Source organism: Lonchura striata, chromosome 11 (genome assembly GCF_046129695.1).
Source record: "Lonchura striata isolate bLonStr1 chromosome 11, bLonStr1.mat, whole genome shotgun sequence".
NCBI classification, from domain to species: domain Eukaryota; kingdom Metazoa; phylum Chordata; class Aves; order Passeriformes; family Estrildidae; genus Lonchura; species Lonchura striata.
In genome coordinates this window covers 18,024,606-18,044,252 of record NC_134613.1, presented here as the reverse complement: position 1 = coordinate 18,044,252, position 19,647 = coordinate 18,024,606, and the positions used below count along the sequence as shown (strand labels likewise).

Genomic DNA, 19,647 nt, shown 5'->3' with positions numbered 1-19,647 from the left:
GGCTTACCGTGATGCTCTTGGAGGTCTTTTCCTACCTAAATGAGTCTTACGATTTTTTCATCAAATGAAATTCCTCACTTAGTTCTGCAGTAACTGTAAGCCATCCTCTTTCCTTGCTTTTCTTTCCCCATGGAATACTGAAATTGGTTCATATTGCCCTGTTCTTTCCCATGCAGATGTAGGAATTTCAGGTGTATTTACTGTACCCTTTGCTGGGTTAACTGTGATAACCGTGAGCACCCTTTATAAATATAATTTTTCCTGAGAATAAAGATAAGTTAAATGATAAAGTATGTTGTGATACTGAAGTAAACGCTCCATAATACTAATCAGTAGAGTTTAACCAACCCATCATGAATGATTTTTTTCTCAAGGCTTGAAGAACAGCTCTATTTACTAACACACATATCTTTTCACCAAGGCATGAGCTTATCTGATGAGTGAGAAGAGCTACATCTACCACTGTCTGTGCCACCACCATTACTGTTTCTTTATATGGAAGGTGGAAAAAATCTCATTTGACATGAAACCTTGGTATCTTTGTATATTTGTGGATTATAGATGAGAGATATGTTCAGTAATCAAGTTGGATCTCTGGTTTTAGTGCTAGCTTGGACAGGGGAAATGTGAGTGCTCAAGCAAGAATTAGGGCATTTTTTCAAATTTCTGAGAGCAGAGGCAGTTTTGGCCACTATCTCATTTCTGTTATATATGTCTATATTCTGATATGCATTATATATTGATATATTCTATTTGACATATATTTGACATATAATATATTTAACATATAATATTTGTATTATATATGGATATATTCTGTTATATGTGTCTGTATATGTGTGTACAAAAACCCCTGTGTGTAGCATGCACATCTTTGTCAGACTTGGTGTGATTCATCATATTAAGTTGTTATTTTGAAAATACCCTGGAGATTCCTGCATGTCTCTTCCTAGAGCTGCATTCAACTTCTTTCCTAGATGTTGGCAGGCTTTGACTTGCATATCTGCAAATTAGGATGGGCACTGAGTCCTATGATAGGAGTGTATGAATGGAGAGTGTGAACCTTGTAGGAAGAGTAATTTTATTTCAGATGATGCAGTTCTTGTCATGTAAACCTGATCTTGTTTCTTGTCCTTTTTCCTAGGGTGACTCTGTTATTACAGTGCAGCTGACTGAGGAAGATAAAGTTGAAGATGATGTAGTTTTTTATTTGGTCTTCACTGGATCAACTGTCCAACACTGCACAAGCACGAGAAAGATTAATCCTGGGAGTCTGGAGACAATTTCTCCTGGTAAACAGTTGCTTTCCTTTGCATATCAGTGTATCAGTCTGTGAGATTTGGTTACTAGAAGTGGACTGGAATGTAATGCTATTTGCTTGGTTGACTTTTCCTCATTTACACATTCACAAGGAATAGAACATGTGGTTTGGATGACTGCTTTTGCCTTTTACAAACCTCTTACTTGATTTCACTAGAATTATATGACTTTGAGATTGCAGTTATTTAATATGTAACTAAGAGATACCATTGTAGAAAACTCACAGTTACACATGCACATAGTAAAAGGCTTTTAAATGCAGCAAAGATGGTGGAATATCCATTTGTAAAATTAAAAATGCTATTGCCCAAATGGTGGACAGCCCAGTAAGTCTTAGCTACGCTCATCATATGCTTGACTTGATGAGGTTCAGTGCTCTCTTCCTGGTAAAATACAAGCCTTTCCCCTAAATCCTGTTCAGCTCAGAGCTCACAGAGCATTTCTGGGGCTCCTGCAGTACAGGTGATGTGCTGCTCAGTGCCATCTCTTCATGGCTGGTTCAGATGAGGTGGGTTTCCACATGAAAACCCACCTCATCTTTTTTATCCTTTTATCCTTTGTGCCACCAACAAAACAAAACCAATCAGCATTTCCCTTTGGTGACTTCAGGACCGTGGGAATGAGCGTGTTCCAGGCTGCAGTCCTCACCATTAACCTTTCATTCTGACTTGTTGCTATGCAGCACATTGCTACCAGTGTGAGAAAAACGCCTGACATTTTCACTACACACAGTGTAACTCAGGCCATCAAGTGTTTTTCTTGGGTTTGTCTTTTCATCTACCTCCTAAGTATTGTTTTGTGAGAGATGCACGTGGAGTAAAATTTGGAGTTGTTTTCTCTTGGGAATGAGTGGCTTAAAAGTTGGCTGCTCCATTTTTTTCATTTCCTCCTCTTTTTGTGCCGTTGATGTTGTTCAGTTGGCTTGGGAAGAGAAGCCTTTTTATGGCTACTGATGACTGGAGCCCCGTGCAATCAATTAGATTAGTGCTTATTTTCTCCCAGAAGAGCAAGAGGGGGTGACTCCTTCCCTGCTTTTGTGTGGTGGGCGTGGGGCTCTGCCAACCCTGCTCAAAATGACTTCACCTCTCCCTCGGGGCCGTGGCTGCTGAGCCAAGAAAGGAACTGAAAAGCTTCAGTGTTCCCTTCAGCCCATGTGGGAGCCAGGCTGCTGGATGGGATTTCCAGGCAGGAAGGACACTTAGGACACTTTCCCATCGCTGCTGCCCTTGCAGCAGTGCTGGACGTGCCCAGGGCGGTGGCTGCCAGGTGGGACCAGAGGGATGCTCTGGGCACTGCCTGTCCTGCCAGCCCCAGATGTAACTGAGTCACTGGGGAGGGCTCCCTGCAGCTCCTTCTGGTGCTGTTAGTGGGAAATCTGACACCGTTCATGATTCAAAAGGAAAAGAGGGAATTTCTCTCAATTGTTCCTTTAGCAATAATGGATTTTTTTTTTTTTTTTAACCCAGCATAGTCATGATCTTGTGGTGTGTGAAGGTGGACTAGGATGGGTGCTGTCCCAAAATTCAGCTTGTTTCAGACAAAGTTTTAAGGGACCTTTCAGAAAGGCAGTCTCATTCCTGCACTGTGCAGGGCTGTGGTGCAAGGAAGAGGTGACATCTCAGATGTAAAGTAGCCACATGGCTAACCACCCTCATCTCAGACCTCATCTCATGCTCAGACCTCATTTTGGTGAGACTGCCTAAGAAAACAAATACTTGAGTGATGAAGAGGTTGTTGAGGAAAGGCAAATCAAGAAATGGGAAAAGCCTAATTTTTTCATAGCCTTTGCTGACACCTGTGCATTTGTCCAGTGTTGTTTCAGCAGTGCTTACACTGATTTCAGTGTAAATATGACTTAGTTCAGTGCAGCTCTTCCTCCTCCTCCTTCCTGGACGCACAGTGAATCTGTAATCTTGTGTTTACTCTGTATGTTCCACAGTTGCCTTGGCGATGGCTGTGGTGACTCAGAGCGTTATTTGACCTGGGAGGGATTAGCCATGAACAACACACAGTGTGTGTGAGACCAGCCCTTGTTCAAACACCCAGCCCGGGGCGCTTAGCAAATGCTCTGCAAGGAAACTCCTGCAAACAGCTTTTAGCCAAAATCTCACCCTTTTCTTGCAGCTCCGAGCATCTTTCATTTGTTGCTGTGATGCAAGGAGTGTTGCACATCCCTGCGAGCACAGCAGCTCAGGTGACAGCTCGGGTGCACTAAGGAAGGGCTGATTCACTCAGGAGCCTCTCTGCCTTCCTGGAACCTCCTCTGCATCCCTTCTGCACTCGCAGGCTCTTCCCTCATTCTTGCCCCAAATCCTTAACATTTCATTCTTCCCCCAAGTTCTTAAAATTTCATGTAGTCCCCAGGAGACTTTAGAAGAAATCCATCAACGGCTGGGATGAAAGTGGTGACTGTAATTCTGTTCAAGCTGAAGTAAAAACAAGCCCAGATTTGTAATTTTTTATTTTTATTTTTTCAGTGTGTTTCTTAATGTACAGAAGTGTAACAGACAGACAAATTACTTCATTGCATTTGCTGCCAAAATTAATCAGAATGTTTCAGCAATGCTTTCAAATAAAATCACATTTAAAAAGAAATCTTAGCAACATAAAGTTGTTTTAGGTGAAAAATTAGAGAAAATGGAATGGAAATATAAGCTGTCAAAATATCCCATAAATTTTCATTGTGTGTGAAAATTCTCTATATCCTGAAAGACTTTACCTAAATAAAAGATTATCACTGCAGAATTAAATGACTGCTGCATCATATATAATTACTAGAGCAATCTGCTTATTTCCTGTGCTCTTTTTATCATCAGCCTTAAACACTGAATATATATGTAGTCAATACTACTGTTCAAATATGAGCTTTTAGTTTTGTGCATAGTAGAAGAAAGAACTTCTGATTGTAAATTTATGGGAGCAGCTTTATTTTACCAGAGATGTGAATAAATACAGATTCATCACTTCTTCAAGCTACAGAATACTTACCTGTATTTATACTCATGCTCTGAAGAATGGGACGGATTATCTATCCTGCCCTGCTGTTGGTTGTGTTAATTTAAGGAAGGTAATTTCCCCTTGTAAGAAACAGATTCTCATTTGACCTGCCCAGTCATAACTTGAAGGGTCAAAATTAGCTACTGTGATTCAAGAATTAGGCAGGAGACGAGTTTTTGTGTGCTTTCAGTAGTTATTTTGCCAGCTTGAGAGCTCACCAGGTTACATCATCCATGCAAGCTTTCGTTTGTCTCAGTGAAAAGCTACCAAAACCTTATTTAACTGTTGGCTTTACTGTCAATGTTACAGTTCTTCTATTTCTAATTAACCTGGCTGAAATTCTCCCTAATGGAAGCAGTTTTCCTCAGTACCAGAGGCTCTGTGTAGTTCTACAGCACAATTTCAAGCACTGTTGTATCAGACACAGCATTAAGGTGAGAGGTGGAGGTATAATGGCACTGGCTGTGCTCCAGTGGGGATCTCAGTGCAAAAGCTTGGTCACTGGAGTTTGGGTGTTAAGAAATCATCAAAAGTCTGAACAGGGAAGGAAGTAGAGAAATGATAGCATCTCTGCTGCTGTGGTTAACTGTTGTTGGCTGCTGAATTTGTACAGTTGGGGATGGGTCACAGATGCTTGTCCTCCTGGTGTTGGTCATTAACTGAGCTTTTCAGCAAGTCCTTATTCTTACAGCAGCTGAGACTGCTGTAATCTCAATGAATTTTTTCATTTCCACCATCTCTGCAGGGTAGGGAGGCTAACTGAGGCCAAGCAGATTGCATGTGGTAGTGAAGGAAATCTGTGTAAAGCAGGGAAGTGAAACATTCATTGCAAGACAGCAGCCTCATCTCCTGTCTCTCTGCTAGAGCAGCTTTTTTACCACTGGGAAAAAACCCAACCCAGTAATAAAAATCCTCAAATCATGATCTGGCAAGCAAACCAGCAGAAGAAGGAATGACCTCATCACTGTCCACACAAGTCAAAAGTCCCAACCACAGCCTGCCGTGGCCAGCGGAGGCCTCTGAGCATCAGGAAGCTCTTGGGGAGATCTGGGGGAATTTTCTTGCAGGAGCTGGTGTGCTGGGAGCTCCACTATTCGTGTAGTGCATTTATTGCAAAAGTTTGCATGCCATCACCATAGCAGCTGTATGGTTGGACATGTATTTTGCTTTGCATTTAACGACTTGTGGTCTGGAAAGTGTGGCAGACGTGGGGGAAATTTGAAATGAAATTTCAAACAGGGAGAGACAGTCCAGAAATCCAGAGCTGCTGCAGCAGCTCTTGATCAAATAAGGGTAAGAAACACCCTGTCTGTGAGCCAGGTCAGCAAAATTTAGTGAGAAGTAAATTTAGTGAGATACAATTGCCTTGGTGAGTACTTTTGCAATGTGTTGTATCACTCCGAGCTCTGTAATACTAAAATCGCTTGAACTCAGAAGGTGAAGGATTTTTGTGTGGGTTTCAAAGGGGAGGAGAGTCAAAACTGGAAGTAGAAAAAGGGTCTGAGTGACTGTCTGTCTGGTGGTAGCTGCCTGCCAGCAGTTTCCACAGGGCTGACACATTCCCCTTGACTCAGTCCCAGCTTTCTCTCCATCCTTAAGCTAAGACAGAGAAGCAGCTTCAGTCTTTGTTCTTAATTCCATAGCTGTCAGAGTTGTTTTTTGGGTTTTTTTCTCCTTACTTTCTTTATGCTAGTTAAAAGGATAGACAAAAATTAATTTCACTTAGCTTGGAAATGCCTTCATTTCAAACTTCTTTTACTGTGAAATCCTTTACATCTGGTGATGCTTTATTCATTTCTGCCACAGAATGTGTTTTCCCCTAAGAAACAACTCTTCATAGAAAAAGCTGTATTTCATGAATTACAATCTTTGTATTGGTAGACCAGAAGGGTAAACAAGTTGCATAACAAATGGCCACTTGGCAATACCAGTTGTGGATTTGAAAATACTCTTAATTATGAAACAAAAAAACCCTTAAAATAGACTAAAACAGCATAGCCAAGAAGACTTTTTGCAGTTCATCCTCTTCGGTGTATTTAATTGCTTGAGGCAGTGTAATTAAAAGGAAGTGATGCCAGTACTAGATGACATCAGTCACAGGAAAAAGTGATGGAATCTGTTTTGAAATTATTTAAGATGTAATGTGTGGGTTCTTACACTTCTCTAGGTTTTTAGGGCATCTGCAGTGTGTAAAAGCTTTTAAAAAAATCTTTACCCACTCTTCAATCCCTCTTTCACCTTTCCAGTGCAAGGTTTGAAAGGAAAAGCAGAGGCTCTTGTCCAGTGCTGGTGCTGTGCCTGTGTATTTCATAAGGCTTCCTGTGTTGCAAGAGTGAATACAGTAACTGTGTACATTTCACAAATGTACTTCAAAGACGGGCTCTGATTTTCAGAACCAGACCTCAGGGTTTCTGAAGCAGAAAAGAAGCACTTTTTGGATAGTCACAGGAGATCCCTTGGCTTCCTTTTCCACAAGCCACCAGATGGCAACATCTCTTGGATGCATCTTGGATGCAAATCTGAGATCCTTCATGAGGTTCACAACATTTGTTGTCTGGTTTTCCTGTCGTTAAATCTCTCTGTAAGACCTCTTTCAACCCAGCTCCACCATGGTGACTTGGAGGGTGCAATTATTCTTTAGTCAGCTACCCAGCAAACCCAAACATGTGCTTCCAGCAGGGCTTTAAATAGCTGCCCAGGCTGGGGGCCCATTGTTTGATAGCTCCAATGTGAGTTATGAAAATGGGAGGTTTGGACAGGATTTCCACTTTTGGAGGAGTAGGAAATGAAATCATCTTTTAATAAAGCTCTGTTTAGGGGTGTTTTGTCTCCATGTTAAACAAGAAGTCAGAGGAGTTGAGCTGCTGCCCTTTTAACTGCACCCCAGGTCACAGGCACAGGTAGCAATTAGATGGACAGGTCTAAGCTGTTCATTAACTTCTCTGCTAATGACTTGCAGCTGAGAAATCTCCCCCTGTTCTCGTGCTCATTGATCTGCATCAGCTCCATGTAGAGGAAGCAGTGCTATCATGCTGATACATCTCATCTCTCTTCAGGGATAAGAACAGACAGACCAAAGCACCATGTCTTCATTTTTCATTCTTGTATTTTCCCCAGAGCAAGCTTCATTAAGTGTCTCCATTCATTCCCAGTAAGGAATTCTTCAGTTCAAGAGCTGTTGTCTCATTTAACATAATTTTGAAAGTGTGGTTTGATGTGTAGATGAAGAATTCACTTCATAGCAGCAGAATTAGTCACTGTACCCATCCCTGCATAGATTGAAATAGTTTTTTAATTTCTGTATTTTTCCTACAATATGTTGGTATTTCTCAAAACAGCTCCAGGTCAAGAGCTGTTTCCAAGCTAGATTTAAAGTAACTGAGGAGCAAAAGGAGAAATGGGATAAAATGCAATGTTGCTGCAGTTAAGGGATGGATTAGTTGACTTTTATCAAAGACAGCATACAAATGACCACATTTGATACTGTGGGGAAAAAAAATTAGTGAAGTATAGCCAGGCAGTCTGAGATGTCAGCTAGAGAGAAACACTTAAGTTTGTAAGGAGAGTTAAAATTTGAACAAGGATACTGCTGGATGGTACAAGCAAGACAATAATTGAGTATTTCATAATTTCTATTGCTGTTTGGCCAAAGGGCCTGATTTCTGGAGAAGGCTGAAGACAATCAGAAGGGTTGCTAGGCAGTATTGGGAACCTGATGGCGTTGTAAAGCATGGAGATTTCTCATCCCTTCTCTGAGGTGATCTTATCTGTGTGATTTATTCAGTTACATGTGTTTTCAGCCTGTGGAAATGCAAACCTTTGTAAATAAGCTCACTGCTCTTCCTGACTGTTGTGGTTTAACCCCAGCCAGCAATTAAGCCCCACACATCTGCCTCTTATGCCATGGGGAAGAGAATTGGAAGAGCAAAAGTGAGAAAACCTGAGAGTTGAGATAAAGCTAGGTTAATAGGTAAACTAAAAGCCACATGCAAACAAAGCAAAACAAGGAATTAGGTCACTCCTTTCCATGGGCATGCAGGTGTTCAGCCATCCTCAGGGCAGCAGGGGCTTCATCACATGTATTGGAGATTTCCTCCCTCTTTCCCCAGCTCTGTGCACTGACCATGACTCCATATGGTCTGGGATATCCTTTGGATCACTTGGGGTCAGCTGTCCTTTTTGTGTCCCCTCCTAACTCCTTGTGCCCCAGTCCTGCTCACTGGTGGGGTGGGTGAGAAGAAGAAAAGGCCTTGGGTCTGTGTAAGCAATGCTCAGCAATAAGGAAAATATGCCTGGATGATCAAAATTGTTTTCAGCACAAATCCAAAGCACCCCACGCTAGGTACAGCAAAAAAATTAACTATATTCCACCAAAACACCAAAACCAGCCCACTGAAACACCCAGAGTTTTTTCCTTTTCCCCTTTCAATGTCACATTTTTCTGTTCCGCATCTAGGCGGTGTAGGAGGGGGCTACAGCAGTCCATAGTGGATGGACAGAGGTGATGGAACCACCCTGATGGCTGATAAGTGCATAACTTGGTGCTTAGCCCATGTTAGAAGAAAGCCCTGCTGTCTGCCAGAGGGAGAAGAAGGGTGAGGCACGGGAGCAATAGTGGCTGTTCTGGCACTGCCTGGAGCTCTGTGTGATTGTGAGCAAGTTACTTAACCTCTTGAAAACAGATTTGGTTTTGCAGTGATAACCATTACCTCCTGAGAGTGCCAGAAAGCTCAGTTCCCTTCTGGGGAGCTCTGGGACAAGGGCTGTAGAACTCAGATTTTAGTCCAGGCCATTGGATCTTTGGTGTGGTGAGAAGTGTTGCCCCACTGATGGTTCCTTCAGAAGGTTCCTGTACTGGGGACGTGTTTGCTCACACTGTTCCAGCAGCCATTTCAAAGCAGGGGGCAGAGACCTCTTGAGCAATTTTTCTGGTATTGTCTGCTCTTGTTACATACTGGCTCCCCTTTCATTTGAACTGCTTGCCAAAAGTCAGAACCTGTCCCATGTTCTTGCCCCCACGGCTGACATCTTCTCAGATGTGAGTAAGCACAACATCAAAGCTGTTGCAAGCTGTTGCCCTTCTGAAGAGCATTCCCTAGGGTTTAGCATGTTGCTTGTTTGATCCTGTTAGATAAAAAGGGATTGTCATGTCTATCACTTTCTCTTCTAGGCTGCATTCAATATCTGGGGAAGTTTCAGTAGAATCCTACAGGTCAGGACATGGTCATTTTATCACCTTCCCTTGCGTTGCACTTTGAAGCTGGCGTTTAACACAGGCTCCATCCAGGAGAACTTTGTGTACATCTATGATGTGCTGCTTTCAGGAGACCACACATCCTGACAGAGGTTTCTGTAGTTGTTGTCTCGATGGAGGAGCTTTTGCTGTCCAAACAACAGCAGAGTTGTTTGGCATTGTGACAAGGAAGTGACTGTCCCAAATGATTTCTCTGTAGCTGCTCGTGGGCCATTTTGGCTTGCTGCTTCAATCCTGAAAGTCTGCTGGCAGAGGAGTCGTATTCTAGGTTATTCTGCAGATGGGATTCTTATGGGAATAGGCAGAAAATATTTTTTAAAATTTTAATAAAAGGTTTAGCTGTCTTCATGCTATTAAGAAAGCTTTTACTGTGTTTGGTTTTTTTTTAAACTGCATTCTAGCAACCATACATTGCTGTGAGTTAGGGAAAGCCCAGCTTGTAGGATTTGAGTCAGCTGCTGTAGGTTGGCACAGTCCTCTCACAGTGTGCATAGAGATCACTGCTTTTGTGGAGGCTGGAAACAAAATTAATCTCTTACCTGCTCTGTGTTTGATGTTCTTAGGAAGATCAGCAAAGCAAGAAGGTGTAGGAGGAGGCATGTACAGTTCTAAATGACCTTAAAAGCCAGTTCCCTCAAAGTTGTATCATCTTTCCCCACTTCTCCCTTGATCATTTGGGGCTTTTACTGTGAGGATGATTGGAATCTGTGAATGGGTTCCATCTGGCAGCTGAGTCCTAATACAGTAATGTATTAGAATGCACATGCACCATTTTCAAGAACAGTAGAAATTCTTCCTACCCCTATTCTTCAAAACAACAGAACTAGTAAATCTACTCCTTCAGCTTTCTTATCATCCTGTTGCTAAGAGGTATCTGGTGCTGGAAGGAAAGAAGTTTACTCACCTTTCAGCTTCAGAGCATCCTGGTTGTACTGAGCAGTTGCAGCAACATCCGTGTGTGTTTTCCTCCCCTTCTCCACTTGCCTTTGATACCTTTCCAGCTGCATTTGCTCTCCTTAGGAAGCCACAGCCTCATCTCTGACAATTTTGGTGTTACCCACAGTGTCCTAATAGCAGTTTTGACCTTTCAATTAACTTCAGGATTGCCTCTTTCAGTAGACAAAATCTGTACGGATGCCAAAAGCCTCAGAACAGATTTGTGAGGTTGGCTGAAAGACCATGAAGATTAGGGACATATTTTCCCTTTTGTCAGGGAAATCAACAGCAAAAGGCCCCAGCAGAAGAAGGAAACTTTCCCACTGACCACAAATAGGGGTTTAAATTGAATTTTCAAGCCTTTAAAAATAAATTGTCATTTTGTATTTAATTAATCAGGGTTTCATGAATGTGGTAGTATGCTGAGGTCATGGGCAAAAAAAAGCTTTTCCAGTAATTAGTACAGGGTCCATGCTGTTCTGGCAAAAACAGCCATGATGTCAGTCTGAGGCTGGAACAAGAAACTGTACCACACAGTGGACTTGAAACACAAACCTTATTATTGAAGGGGCATGTCTGACAACTACAAGTTCTGGTTGTGTTGGACACACAGTATATTTTTCCGTTTTAAAATTCCCAAAAGGTGTTTGGTTTGGTTTGCTGTTTGGTTTTTTTTCCTCCTCAAGTTTCTGAGTCAATGAAATTGCTGCCATGCCTCCTTTCTCCTGTTTCCTTTCCCTAAATAAATAATTAAATTACCAGACTTCCAACCCTCTTGTTTTGTAAATATGGAAAATGGTCATTTCCATGTTTTTATTTAGCAGAAGCAGCTTAGTTTTTAGTTTTGTTGTGTGATCCCAAATGCAAGGGGCAGGTGCAGCAGTGAGCACACCCAGGGCATGCCCAGGTAGGTCGTGCTCTCGTAGCCATGTAGACCTTTGTTTTAGATGAAATTTCAATGTTTCAGTGCAAGCCAAGTGATGTGACAACATTTGGAGTATGTAGTTTTACAGCACTAGAAACCAGATTCTAGCTTCTGATGACTTGCTGGAGTCCTGCGGAGCTGCAAAAGAAATGTTTGTCCATATAACCTGGCTTTAGGTATGTTAGCAAAATCTTTCACTTGAATTACTTAAAATTCTTGAGATTGCTTGTTGCTGTATATAATAGCCTGGGTGGCTTATAGTTCTTGGCTTATACTGGGACTGAGAAGAGCTATCCACCTTTTCCTTTCAAAATGTATAAGAAATACTTATCTGTGATGATACATATAAATTCCAAAGACAACGTTATTTTAGAGTTGTGACCCTCAATAACGTGGTCTTATTTGATTGAATGCAAAGAGTGTGTATGTCAAAAGGAATTGCTCAGGTTTTTTTTTTTTGTTTTTTTTTTTTTTTTTTAACCATATTTCTGAATTTTGTTTTGCAGGTCATGACTGCTGTGAGACGGTGAAGGTGGCACTTTGTGCCTCTAGAGAAGGTCACCCCGTTCTGGTTGTGGCAGAAGAGAGTTTCCAGTTTGTCCAGGACGAAGCCTACGATGCTGCCCAGTTTCTGGCCACCTGTGCTGGCAACCAGCAGGCGCTGAATTTCACACGGTTCCTGGACCGCTCGAGGCCACCTGCTGCAGACGTGGACTTTTTGGATGAGAAAGTGGCCTTGGCATTTCGTCACCTGAAGCTGCCGACAGAATGGAACGTGCTGGGAGCAGACCAGTCCCTGACCGGTGAGGACTTGTGGGGCACAGGGACATTTGTAGGTTGGCAGAGAGGTAAAAGCCTGGGAGAAAGGGTTCCCTGCCTTGGGAGCCTGCCATCCAAAGGGTGTGGTGGCTCTGCTCAGAGATGGGATGTGATGTCCTATTGTAAATGCAGGCGAACCCAGTGGGAAGAAATGACGATGTCTGACTCAATTCAGAAGGCTGAATTATTTCTTTATTATAACTATGCTAAAGTACATCAATATCCTATATAAAAAGAGGATACTAAAACTACATACTACTTACTCTGACTCTAACTCACACACAACTTGTGACCCTCTCTCAGAGTCCAGCCCCAGGTGGGTTGGATTGGCCATCAGGCTCAAACAATCCTCACCAGAATCCAACCAAGCACTCACTCCAGGTAAACAATTCTCCAAACACATCCCACATAGGAAAAACAAGGAACAGAAATAGAAATTGTTTTCTCTTTCATTTCTCTCTGTGCACCTCCATGAAAATCCTGAGAGGGAGAGAAATGTGCTTGCCACAATGTCCACATCCCATATCCCATATCTTGCCCACCAGCTTCATTAAAATATATAAGGTATAAAATATATAAAATATATAATCGTTACTCATGATTTCTCCTGCTCTTCTCTTATGAAATGGCAGGAGCTTACAGTCAGTATTTTCACATATAGCCTGAAAACATTTTTTTTGTGTGTGTAACAATGGCATGTGCATCAGCATAGTGCTATATGCTGGTAGAACCCTTTGTGTAGAATATCTGATGCTCCTAGAAATATCCTTGTGCCAGAAATTTGGTGCTTGTAGTAAATGTTGGTTTTATAGCACAGGTGCAAAATGACTGTGATATGAAAAATACACGTGATTTTTTTGGAGAAAATTTGAGGCTCTGGCCCCGAAGGTTTATATCACATCTCTGGTTGCACACAGGGTGGGTTAACACTGCAGTTCCTCAAAATAAGCCTGGCCAATTTTGCAGATAAGGAAAGGGTGGGAAAACTTGACCCTTAACCACAGCAGTGAAGGCTACTGAGAGCTTATAAATAAATCTCAAGGCTGGCCCAAAGTCTCTGGTGGCTGCTGAAGCAGAAGTGCTGAGGTGTTCAGAGTGCTGTGATGTGTCTGTGTCCTTGGACTTCTGCTTAGTTTGTCACAAGGGGATGAAAGGAAACACACGTGGGACCAGGAGACTAGTTCCAGTATCTACAAATCCTTGCTGTAAATTTCCAGGGTATTTTGGCAAACAGTTTCACTTCAGGAATGTGACTGTGAGGCATCTGTTATCTTTTATAAGATGCAATGGCACAAACACGTGAATGGGGCTGGGATGTGCCTTGCTCGGGGCAGCAGGCTCAGTTCTGCTCACTGCAACAGTTTTCCACAGGAGATTTTCCTGCTTTATTCTTCTCCACCTTGCTGACTGCTTTTGTAAAGCTCAATACAAGGACAGGCAATTCCCTTGTTAGCAGACATTAAAATATTTGATCATACTTAATGGCTCCTTGATAGAAATTCAGCAGCTGTCATAGGTTTACAAGGAGATAACACTTCCTCTGAGTGGAAGTCACTGATGTTTCTTTCTGCATTTGAAAGTGTTGTGATAATGCAGACATTCTGGTTAAGTGATATAAATACGGTCACAGTGATCTTAACGAAAACTTTGAAACTCTGAATTGTTGCTGTTTTTGCATGAAGGCTGAGATCTGCCTTTTTTTTCTTTTTGACTTTGATTATTCTTTGGAAAATCAGCACATAGGGAAACAAGGCCATAAGATTTACATTGGTTTGCTCAGTTTGCTTGTGTGTCTGGAAGTTGTGGTTATGCAGGACTCTGTATGTTGATGGACTTGTGGAGCATCCACAGTGAGAAGAGGGAGCTCTGTGGTGCCAAATTCTGTAATTCTTGAGTGTTTTGGCATCTTGTGATGAGGTGTGCATAGATAGAAGTGAATATATATAGTGTCACTAAATGCAAATCTAATTCAAGAATATTAGTGCTGTAAAATATGTTCCTTTTTGTTAGCGGCAGAGTTATCTGGTAGGTTTTTTTTGCAGGGAGATATTTACACATAGGGAATTAGGGGGAATTTTTGTCTCTGTGACAGGAAGGATTTGCATGCATAAGCATTCTTTTGGTCACAAAACTATTTTGCTAGAGTGAGATGGAAGAGATGTCCCTGGTTTATGATGGAGTGCTAGATTAGAAAAACCTCTGTGCTAAAATATAGCACCCTTATTCTGGTGCTTGTGTGTTAATTTGTGTGTGGGAGAGAGAAAAGCACTGCAGAGATTGCACTGTAGGAGTGTTTGAACAATTAGGCACATTCTGGCCAATGCCTGCAGTGGGACACCCTGTCCTGCACTGCTTCACTACCTATGAACAGCTACTGCAATTCATGCTTCACATTTCCCTAAATGTCAGCACCAGATAACTTCAAATAACCTTCTCGAAGGAGAATATACTATAGAAATGAGAACAAAAGAAAATGTCAGATCCCTTCTTGAAAGATGTTTAGCGCTGCCTCTGAGCTGGCACATCTCTATGGGCTCTTGTGGGCTGGAAACAAAACGCTGCTGTTCAGCAAAACCTCTGAAGGCAGGAGGGAACTGAGAACCTCTGCCAGCCCCCCGAGTGGCACAGTCTGATGGGGAACTGCTGCTCAGAGCAGGCTGCTGTTGTCAAACACGCTGAAAGCTCCATTTCTCAAAGGCCTGAAGTAGGAGTCTAACTTTTGCAGAATTTAGGAAGTAATGGCTTTCTGCAGGCAGAAGCTGGGTGCAAGATCTACCACTGAGCACAAATCCAGGCTGAATTTTGGGCAGGGGGTGGCTTTGAGTGGAGGCTTCTCCTTGTTTCGCCTGCACCCAACCCTGGCCAGGCTTTGAGCAGAGGGCAGGGAGTTCACTGCTGTCACCCCAGAGGACAGAGGGGCTGCTGGAAGTTCCACCCACCTCAGTCTCCTGAGGCTGTTGAGCTCATCTGCTGTGTCCCTGAACAGACACAGCTGCAGAACTGGGGATGGGGACACCTGGGATTCCTGACATCAGGGGTGCTTGGGCTCCATTCTCATGCTGGGACTGGCAGAGGGTGTTCAGCATTTGGAGGGATGAACTGGGAGGCAGAAGAGAGCCCGGGACAGTGTGGCTGGAGAAGACCACAGTCCCTCAGACACAGCTGTGCTTTCACCAGGCACACACTGTCCCTCCACAGCAAGCAATTCCTGGGCCTTGCTCTTAGTTATCTGTCTATCTGGATGAGCTCCAATGGCATCCACAGTTTCAGAATATCCATAATTAAGGATTAGTCTTGTTACTGTGGTATTCCAAACAGCATTTCTTTCAGGTTCCATATAATCATGTCTGTCTTAATAATTACAAGTGCACTGTAACTTTCTAAAGAACATAGTTGTTACTGCTGTCAAAACTAGGGCTATTTACTGTTCTCAGTAGCATTTAAAGGCAACTAGTTAAATGGAACAGATTGTTATGCTTTATGTCTAGAAATCAAAATTTAATATGTATCCTGAGGATGTATGCAATGTTAATGCAGGACTGTGATGTTCTATTTTAAATTACTGAAGAGAAAATAAGCTAACTAGAAAACCACAGCTGAATAGTTTGAGGTATGAGTAATGATTATGGCTTATTTATGTTGCAGTGGGGTAAAAAAAAAAAAGGAGAAAAAAATGAGGGAGCATCTGAGGCTCAGGTATGAGAAGCTTAGAGAGCTTGATTGTATCACTAGTAAACAGATCACTTCCAAAATAACTTGGAAGCAATATTCTGACAAAACCTTTGAGGAAACAGTCTTTCCATTTTGCTTATTAAAAGTGAGTGTTGAAACCCAGAGCTGTGGCTGATTTTTGGTTGTGTGAGCTTTTTGAGGTGGTGCTTCAGGAGCTGGTTAATGTTGGCAGAGGGTTGCTGTGATCACCATGATATGGAGCAATTTCTCTGGGAGTGTAAGGACTGCTGTGAGATAGTGAGCCAGATTTTCAGGCAGATAACCAGGAGACCATCAGATTAGATTAGATAGAACACTTAACTGATTGCAGTTACTGATGTGTTGAATATGCACAGCTTCCCAGAAATGCTCTGGGATAAACATCGTCCTTTGATAAGAGCTGTTTGGAAAATTAAACTCCATGACCTCACCAGGTGGGGGTGGATGTAGAAGGAGACTCTCTGCCCTGGTTTAAAATAGTCTGAATGTGTTAGGATTATGGGTTTAATAGCTTCATGTACAAAACCAGTAGGATTTCAATGTACAAGACAGCATGAGTGTCACCAGGAATAGAGATCATGAATTGGGTTTTTTTTTGCATGAAAGGAGAATATCTGAACGGAGAAAGTAACCAAAAAAAAAATCTTATTTTAAACAAAAAATCCTAAAAAACTTTTTAAAAACCTTTAGAATTATTATTAATACCTAGAATTTTTTTTCCCATGGGAGAATGCTAAAGTTGTGCTATCGATGATGTATTTCAGACATGAAGCTTTAATCTGTTCATCTGCTGCACTCTTGTTATAGTTTCTTTTGGAACCCTTTCAATGTAATAGTTACAGGTGTTCTTTTGGTTGGGTTTCATATCCTTTCCAGTCTGCTGCTCAGCTTCTGTGCTCTCTGATAAAGGATGGTATGGTATAAATCAGCATGATCTGTTCAGTGCCAACAGCACAAAGTGCTCTGTTCAGCAGCAGTCCTTGATAAAATGTAAAAAGTCTTTTCCATACCTAAATTTAGTGCCCTCTGCAGTGGAAAATGGGAAGCAGAAAGCAATTCTTGTTCAGACAGCTTCAGAAATGTGCTGCTCAAGACTAAGATGTACCATTTAGTCTGTGGCTGAGAAATTGTTGGCATGGGAATGTTCCTGTTCCCTTTGATATTAGTAAGAATGGGGACATGGAGATCTTTTGGTGTGCTTTGAAAAATTTCTTGTTTATCAGATTAAGAAAGGAATTATGCACACATCTTTGTATTAACTGACCTCATAACTCCAAACACATTGTCTTTGCCTTGACCTTTCTGCAGGGCAGTTGTCTGCTGGAGCCTTCCTCTAGGAGCTCAGTGTGAGGAGGCAGCTTGGTTCTGGGACTTTTTGCCCTTGTTTCTCTAGGGTTGATCTAAGCAGTGAGAACATTTCCAGCAGATAGCAAGCTTTTGGGGCCAGATGTGATGGTAGATTTCCAAATTGCTGAGTGTTAAGTGTTTGGGTGAAAACCAAGTAAAGGTCACGAGCACAGGAAGACAAAGCAATGCTACTCCATTCCATGGCTGGCTTGTGAGATGTCTCAGGGCATGGAGGATAAACTGAGCATTAGGTGTGTCATCTTGATTCTTAAGATTTTCTAAAGCCTTCAGAGTTTATATTCTTGTAGAGAACTTTCTTACACAACTTTCTGTAAACAACCTGTTGCTTTACATTCCTTCATAAAGGTGAAGAAATTTGATGTACTGTACTTTGTCCAGTGTCGGAGAGGTGGCACGCTCACCCTCCAATCTACAGTCACCTTTAGAAAAGTATAAATGTTAAGGTCGGACATAAAACTTCCCCTTTTTTACCTGTGCAATAACAGCAGCTCGCATCGTGCTTTCACGTATCATATAGTAACAAGGTGTAGGTTACTCTTATCTGGAAAGTTGTTTTAAAAAAGGAACAGTAGTTTTTGGGGTTTTCTTTTGTTATTTAATCAGGTTTAAAAAGAAAGTTTTTACTTAGTGTTCTTGGGCATGTCATACCCAAAGTTGTTTTTTTTTCCCCTTCAATGCTTATTTGTTTTGTTCTAATAGCACCTTAAACCTTAATCCTTTACTATTAGCAAAGTACATAGGACAGTCTTCTATGGAAATTTGGTCCTCAGTTGTGCAGATAAACTGTCTGTTCATGTATCACAGCAGAAAACAATTACACAAAAATAATATATTCAATGTCTTGTATTTTGCCAGCTGGACTAGAGTACCCTGCCATTATGGGGCAATAATCATATGTTTCAACTCTTGCCTATTACTAGGAAACGAGAAAGGAACAAAACAATCTTGGCCTTTTCAGTATCGTGTGTATTTCCACAATTTCCTAATTACCAGAAGCTTCTTGTTGGCATTGAAATGACAGCCATTTTAAGACAAGAATCTCTGGCTTAGTGTGTAGTAGGAGAAGGGGCTCTGGTTTTTGCATGGTAAAGCTTCTGATATTCTTTCATGTGTGGGACATTCTGCACCACGACAAGATCATAAAATCATTGACTGGATTTCAAACATTTTGTGTGACAAGCTTCATTCCTGCAAAGGTAGGAAGTCTGAAGGGATCTGTCTGTCTTCTTCCACTCTCTATCCAGACAAATGTCCATACTTGATGCAGACCAGCTCTTGTGTAGTTTTGAGCAACACCAGCCATCAACAGATGTATTTTCATTATATATTAGTAGTTAATCCAGCCCACAGATGGCACATGCCTTTTTAGCTGTTACCATGCAAGCTTTGCACACTCCAGAACCTTCCAAAGCCTTTGCCTGAGGCCCCTGCAGTTGTTGGATGTACAGTACTTTGTCTCTTTGCTGCCATCATCTGTGCCCATCTGTTAGGGTGGCCTCGTGCCAGGTTCTGTGTCAGGCAGAGCCTTCCAAAAGCGGGTAGTGAGCTCGTGTGTCTGATATGCTCTGGTGGCAACATGCCACCTCTCCTTGTGCAGGTCCTGTGTGCACACTGTCACTGCCCAAAGGCACCAGGGAAGTGCCACATTCACCTCAGCTGCATTTCAGGCACCTCCAGCCACGCTCTGGAACTACCCTGTCCACTGATTCAGTGATAAAGGAGATTGTTTCTACAGAGCAGGAAAGGTGTTCTCAGAAGGTGCAGGCCATATCAGCAGACTGGGACAACTGGGGAGGCATTGTGACAATTAGGAGGGGCCATTTCATCTTTGGGCATATGAGACAGAGAAGAACCCATTTGGCTCAGGGACAAGAGCAATATCTGCCTGCATCTTGCAGAACTTGCAGTTGGTAGTGTGTATTTAGTGGTGAACCATGAGCTGGTGAGCAGAAGATGCTTCTCCCTATTGGAAATGCTCTCAGCTGAGGAGGAGGAAGCATTTGGTCCAGGGATCTGTGCTTATGCTTTGCAGGTCTACGCTGCTCAGCTCTGAGGCAAGACTGTCCATTCTGGTTAGGAAGATGATTTTCCTTTTCAACAAAGCAGCCATAACAGGAGGTCCCATGCAAGAACAGAACGTGGTCAGACCAGTGCAACACATTCTTTATTTTGATGGCAGTTGTTTGCTCTGATAGAAGTGCTTTTGTGCCTCCTGCATCTCTGTAGGAAGAATTAAACCACATTCATTATGTTGGCTCTGCCAGTCAGTGTACAGGTAGTGTGGGAGCTTTGTGCATGTACAAGTTCTTTGAGTAAG

At 42.2% G+C, this 19,647-nt stretch overlaps 1 protein-coding gene across 1 annotated transcript in view; it reads left to right on the top strand.

Annotated features, from left to right (window-relative positions):
- The window catches only part of LOC110470594 (uncharacterized), a 134,494-nt gene that overhangs the window by 74,047 nt on the left and 40,800 nt on the right, over nucleotides 1–19,647 (top strand). The window contains exons 4-5 of the mRNA XM_077786011.1: nucleotides 1,145–1,292; nucleotides 11,939–12,235. Of these exons, the coding sequence (XP_077642137.1) occupies nucleotides 1,145–1,292; nucleotides 11,939–12,235 (445 nt within the window). The remainder of the gene's footprint in view (nucleotides 1–1,144; nucleotides 1,293–11,938; nucleotides 12,236–19,647) is intronic.